The following is a 6,636-nucleotide window of genomic DNA, read 5'->3' as shown; positions in this document are numbered from 1 at the left end:
GGAGGAGAGGGGAGGGGGAGAGGGGAGAGGGGAGAGGGAGAGGGGAGAGGGGAGAGGGAGGGGGAGAGGGGAGCGGGAGAGGGGAGTGGGCAGGGGCGGATTAAGTGATGGGAGTGATATAAGACACACTCACCCAGCTCCCTGGTAGTGGGCAGAGGACCGTGGAGTCGGGCGAAACCTGGCCACATGACAAACTCCCCTCCACCTGGAGAGGGGAGCGGGAGAGGGGAGTGGGCAGGGGCGGATTAAGTGATGGGAGTGATATAAGACACACTCACCCAGCTCCCTGGTAGTGGGCAGAGGACCGTGGAGTCGGGCGAAACCTGGCCACATGACAAACTCCCCTCCACCTGGGTGCTGTACGAATGGCCGGTGCTTCACGTCATTGGCTGGTAAGCCCGGCTGACCCGGGGGTAAGCCTGCTTCCGAGGAGCTGTAGCCTTGCCCTCCAGCGGCCTGCCTGCCTGTCCCGAGGCTGTGCCCAGAGGGATAGGCCTCCTGGCCGGGCTTTGGTAGGCCCTGGGCCTCTGAAGCCAGAGCGTAGGCCTGAACCTCAGCCTGGGGCTTGCCTGCGCCTTGCTGCTGCATCTGGTGCTTCTGGACCTCAGCGTGTAGGCTGTCCCTCTGTTTCTTTGACATACGTCCGAATTTGACCGCTTAACACAAAGGTAAGACCAGGAAGGTTAGCACAATTCGGAACTTGTGCAGAGTCCCAGCACTCAGGCTGGGCCTCAGTTTCACCTCAGATTTGTCACCCGCTCCCTTCCCTCCCGATTTGAAACATCAAAAATTGGAGTAGGCCATTCGAATGCACGACCATTCAGTGGGATCGGAGCTGACTCTGTTCCTGTTTTGATCCCTTTGCCCTCAGGATCTCTATCCAACTCCTTGTTGGAAACATCCCATGTTCCGATCCCAACTGCTTTCTGGAGGGAAAATCCCACAGGCTCCCTTACCCTCTGGGTGAAGACATTTGGAGCAGCAGGGGTGTAGGGTGTGTGTGTGTGTGTGTGTGTGTGTATATATAGTGTGCACATTCCCACCCCATGTCTGCGTGGGTGTCCTCTGGGTGTTGCGGTTTCCTCCCACAATCTGAAGATGGGCAGGTGAAGGTGAATTAGCCGTGCTAAATTGCATGTACTGTCGGTTAGCTGCATGAGTCAGGGGCAAATATTGGGTCGAAAAAGGAGGGTTAGTATGGACTTGTTGGGCTGAAAGGCCTGATTCCACACTGTAGGGATTGTATCCTGTTTCTCCTCATCTCAGACCTACTTCATCCCCTTTGGGCTGTGACCCCCTAGTTCTCTACCCCTCCTGGTTCATTGGGAACATCCTTACCCTCTTGTCTGGTCCTGATTTGGGGGAGGGGGTGAAATCTCATAAAACACTTTCCTTTGAACTCCCCAGTGAATATAATCCCAACTGATCTGGTCTCTCGTTCTGCCATCCCAGGACTCCCTTCCTTCTATAGGAATGGAACTGGTCCTGGACTGGCTGTGCTCGCCTTATCTTGGCAGAGACATACAGCAGGGAAGCAGATTCGTCAGTCCAACCAGTCCCGCAACATGAACTACCACCCTCTAACCGATTCCTCCGCCCCCCCCCCCCCACGCCCCCACACTGCGCTCACCATCCCGGGACATGCCCAGCTCAAGGCACTTGTGCAACCGGCAATGCTGGCATCGGTTACGGCTGGTACGGTCAATGGGGCAGTTCCGCTGGCGGGAGCAGGTGTAGGTGATGCTGTTCTGTTGGCTTCTCCTGAAGAAACCCTGAGGTTAAAACAAAAAGAAAATGAGAGAGAGAGAGAGAGAGAGAAATAAGAATCACGTTGGGTGGGCCAGAGATGTATTTTTTCTCACTGGTCAGGAGAGGTTTCAGCCGCCTCTGACCTGCCCTGGACCATGCGACAATCTCTCAACAATGGCAGCTGCACTACCCACAATCCTCTGCCCTCCTGCAACCACTCTATCCCTCACACGGTGACGACCAGTGTGTGTACTTGGTCCACTGTGGGGAGTCAGTAGCCTAATGGGCTCGTAAGACCTACTCCCTTCCTCCCCCCCCCCCCCCACACCACCAGTGGGGAAACACGGGTTCGAATCCTAACAAGGCCCGAGGTGGAGTTTAAATTCAGCGACATGGGTGGCACGGTGGCACAGTGGTTAGCACTGCTGCCTCACGGCGCCAGAGACCCGGGTTCAATTCCCGCCTCAGGCGACTGACTGTGTGGAGTTTGCACGTTCTCCCCGTGTCTGCGTGGGTTTCCTCCGGGTGCTCCGGTTTCCTCCCACAGTCCAAAGATGTGCAGGCCAGGTGAATTGGCCATGCTAAATTGCCCGTAGTGTTAGGTNNNCGGGTCGGTGTGGACTTGTTGGGCCGAAGGGCCTGTTTCCACACTGTAAGTAATCTAATTCAATGTAATCTAATTCGACTATGAGATTGTGATTTTTTAAAAAAACCATGGAGGGGAGGTTAATTTCGGGGAGAGGGAAATCTGCTGTCCTTACCCTGTCTGGGTCTACACGTAACTCCAGACCCCCACAGTCATGGGGCGGACCCTTGAATGCCCTCTGAAATTGGTTCTGAGCAGGGCACCCAGTTCAAGGGGTAATTAGGAATGGGGCAACAGATACTGGGCCCTGTCAGTGGTGTCCCTGGTCCCTTGAAAGAATAAGGGGCTAGAACAAAGACTCTACACCGTGTGGTGAAACGAATCAATCAACTCTCTCCACTCCCCCCCAAACCACACTCCCACCTGGACACGGACAGAGAGAGGTTTAGTTCCATCCAGAGTGTTGGAGGTAGTGAACGTACAGCTCATAGGCAGCGTTACCTTGCACCCTTCACAAGTTATGACTCCATAATGGATCCCGGAAGATTTGTCTCCGCAGATTTTACACGGAATGATTTCGATCTGAGCTGCAGCAGAGAGGAAAGGAATTTCAGTGAAGGCAATTCATATCAGTCTGTGTGTGTGTGTGTCCATTAAAGTGTGTGTGTGTGTTCATTAGTGTGTTTGCCCCGTGTGTGTGTGTGCGCGTGTGTGTCCATTAAAGTGTGTGTTTGCTTCAATTGGTGTGTTTGCCCCATGTGCGTGTGCGTGTGTGTGTGTGTACATTAGTGTGTTTGCCCCGTGTGTGTGTGTGTGCGCGTGTGTGTCCATTAAAGTGTGTGTTTGCATCCATTAGTGTGTTTGCCCCATGTGCGTGTGTGCGTGTGTGTGTGTACATTAGTGTGTTTGCCCCGTGTGTGTGTGTGTGCGCGTGTGTGTCCATTAAAGTGTGTGTTTGCATCCATTAGTGTGTTTGCCCCATGTGCGTGTGTGCGTGTGTGTGTGTACATTAGTGTGTTTGCCCCGTGTGTGTGTGTGTGCGCGTGTGTGTCCATTAAAGTGTGTGTTTGCATCCATTAGTGTGTTTGCCCCATGTGCGTGTGTGCGTGTGTGTGTGTACATTAGTGTGTTTGCCCCGTGTGTGTGTGTGCGCGTGTGTGTCCATTAAAGTGTGTGTTTGCATCCATTAGTGTGTTTGCCCCATGTGCGTGTGTGCGTGTGTGTGTGTACATTAGTGTGTTTGCCCCGTGTGTGTGTGTGCGCGTGTGTGTCCATTAAAGTGTGTGTTTGCATCCATTAGTGTGTTTGCCCCATGTGCGTGTGTGCGTGTGTGTGTGTACATTAGTGTGTTTGCCCCGTGTGTGTGTGTGTGCGCGTGTGTGTCCATTAAAGTGTGTGTTTGCATCCATTAGTGTGTTTGCCCCATGTGCGTGTGTGCGTGTGTGTGTGTACATTAGTGTGTTTGCCCCGTGTGTGTGTGTGTGCGCGTGTGTGTCCATTAAAGTGTGTGTTTGCATCCATTAGTGTGTTTGCCCCATGTGCGTGTGTGCGTGTGTGTGTGTACATTAGTGTGTTTGCCCCGTGTGTGTGTGTGTGCGCGTGTGTGTCCATTAAAGTGTGTGTTTGCATCCATTAGTGTGTTTGCCCCATGTGCGTGTGTGCGTGTGTGTGTGTACATTAGTGTGTTTGCCCCGTGTGTGTGTGTGTGCGCGTGTGTGTCCATTAAAGTGTGTGTTTGCATCCATTAGTGTGTTTGCCCCATGTGCGTGTGTGCGTGTGTGTGTGTACATTAGTGTGTTTGCCCCGTGTGTGTGTGTGTGCGCGTGTGTGTCCATTAAAGTGTGTGTTTGCATCCATTAGTGTGTTTGCCCCATGTGCGTGTGTGCGTGTGTGTGTGTACATTAGTGTGTTTGCCCCGTGTGTGTGTGTGTGCGCGTGTGTGTCCATTAAAGTGTGTGTTTGCATCCATTAGTGTGTTTGCCCCATGTGCGTGTGTGCGTGTGTGTGTGTACATTAGTGTGTTTGTCAGAGGGTCAGTGCTGAGGGAGCGGGCACTGTTGGAGAGTCAGTGCTGAGGGAGTGGGCGCTGTCGGAGGGTCAGTGCTGAGGGAGCAGGTGCTGTCGGAGGGTTAGCGCTGAGGGAGCGGGCACTGTCAGAGGGTCTGTGCTGAGGGAGCAGGCGCTGTGGGAGGGTCAGTGCTGAGGTAGCGGGCGCTGTGGGAGGGTCAGTGCTGAGGGAGCAGGTAATGTTGGAGGGTCAGCGCTGAGGGAGCGGGCACTGTAGGAAGGTCAGCGCTGAGGGAGCGGGTGCTGTTGGAGGGTCAGCACTGAGAGAGCGGACACTCCATAATCACTCCCTCTCCACACCATCCCAGCTACAGAGTAAAGCTTCCTCTACACTGTCCCCCTATCAAACACTCCCAGGGCAGGGACAGCATGGGGTTAGATACAGAGTAAAGCTCCCTCTACACTATCCCCCCACCAAACACTCCCCAGGACAGGGACAGCACGGGGTTAGATACAGAGTAAAGCTCCCTCTACACTATCCCCCCACCAAACACTCCCAGGGACAGGGACAGCATGGGGTTAGATACAGAGTAAAGCTTCCTCTAAAAAAGTCTCACCACTGAACACTGCCAGGACAGGGGAAAATATGATGTCTGATACAGAATAAAGCTCTCTCTCCACTATCCGCGATCAAACACTCCCACGTCCTGTCAAAGCACCTTACAAACTTCTGTCCTCTACCCCCCTGAGAGGATGAGGGCAGCAGATATAGGGGGAACACTGGCCCCTTGCAAGTTCCCCTCCCCCATACCATCCTGTCTTGGAAATATATGATGGGGCACCATATCCCTACCTCACACAGAGGCTCACCCCCACCTTCTCAAGGGGCAATTAGGTACAGGTGATAAATGCTGGGCCCCACCCAGTGATGCCCGCATTGGTAATAATGTCCAGGTTACGGTTGGCATCTTTAGTGTGTCCTCTTGTCACATAACCCCTGACTGAAATCATCGTCTGCTCCCTGTTAGATTGTTGGAAAAGTGTGGCGTTTGCTTGAGATTGGAACAGAATTTCAGACACTGCTATAGGAAGGAGGTTGTGAAACTTGAAAGGGTTCAGAAAAGATTTACAAGGAGGTCGGAGGGTTTGAGCTACAGGGAGAGGCTGAACAGCCCGGGGCTGCTTTCCCTGGTGAACTTCTCGAGGTTTATAAAATCATGAGGGGCACAGATAGGATAAATAGACAAGGTCTTTTCCCCAGGGTGGGGGAGTCCAGAACTAGAGGGGCATAGGTTTAGGGTGAGAGGGGAAAGGGACCCGAGGGGCAACTTTTTCACACAGAGGGTGGTACGTCTATGGAACGAGCTGCCAGAAGAAGTGGTGGAGGCTGGTACAATATTCCAAAGGCATCTGGATGGGGATATGAACAGGAAGGGTTTAGAGGGATATGGGCCAAATGGTGGCAAATGGGACTGGATTAGGTTGGGATATCTGGTCAGCATGGACGAGTTGGACCGAAGGGTCTGTTTCCATGCTGTGTGAAGCTATGACTGAAAAGTGCACAGTGATCGAGAACTCATCCCTTTGGGGACTCAGTGTCGGCTTCAGATTTGAAGCTGTTATAAAAGAGGATGGCTGTGCACTTTTTTGACTCAGGGTCTGTCGCGACGGGCAACGACTCCAGATCCCATGGCTTCTGGAAGCATGTTCTCAGCTCTGGGTCTGTCTGTGCCCCACATAGTGGGGGGGAAGCAGAGAGTTGCTGTGGGGTGGGGCGAGGAGCATGGGTTTCAAAATATGTCAATAATCCAGCCACAGGGCTCTGAATTACTCACTCGAGCTGAGAGTCTCGCTGCTTGGAAAACACCCCCACTGACTGCTCCCCACGGCCGTGCTGCCAGTAAGTGGCACTGTCTTCTGTCTGAGCTGTTTCTCACCCCTTGGTGAGGGGCACGGGGTGGGGGGGGGGATGCTTAAATCAATGGAGCCAGTAAGCTACAGGGTGTGACTGCAGGTTCGAATCTCACAGTGTCAGAGGGTGTGACACAGTTTAATAAGAATCTGGATTTAGGCATCGTGTGAAAGGGATAATCCACAACGGGGCCAGGCAATCTGCCGTCTTGACTCGTTACGAGCCTCCACGTGACTCCAGGTGCCCACCGCGATGGAGTTCGCTCTGAAGTGCCCTCTGGGGAATTAGGGATGGGGTAATAAATGCCAGTTCACTTCCATTCTCGCAAAGTACCTTACTGCCCTTTGGAGGCGCTGGGGGAGGGTCAGTGCTGAGGGAGTGG

At 53.4% G+C, this 6,636-nt stretch overlaps 1 protein-coding gene across 1 annotated transcript in view; it reads right to left on the bottom strand.

Moving 5' to 3' along the window:
• Positions 1-2,959, bottom strand: part of LOC122546456 (nuclear receptor ROR-alpha A-like) — a gene marked incomplete at both ends in the record, with an annotated part of 6,909 nt that extends 3,950 nt beyond the window's left edge. Inside the window, 4 exons of the mRNA XM_043685164.1 lie at positions 134-205; positions 351-656; positions 1,631-1,772; positions 2,837-2,959. Coding sequence (XP_043541099.1) covers positions 134-205; positions 351-656; positions 1,631-1,772; positions 2,837-2,959 — 643 coding nt within the window. The remainder of the gene's footprint in view (positions 1-133; positions 206-350; positions 657-1,630; positions 1,773-2,836) is intronic.
• Between the last annotated feature and the right edge of the window lie 3,677 nt (positions 2,960-6,636).

This window comes from Chiloscyllium plagiosum, unplaced genomic scaffold (genome assembly GCF_004010195.1).
Source record: "Chiloscyllium plagiosum isolate BGI_BamShark_2017 unplaced genomic scaffold, ASM401019v2 scaf_29884, whole genome shotgun sequence".
NCBI lineage: Eukaryota > Metazoa > Chordata > Chondrichthyes > Orectolobiformes > Hemiscylliidae > Chiloscyllium > Chiloscyllium plagiosum.
This window is presented reverse-complemented; position numbering and strand designations above follow the sequence as displayed.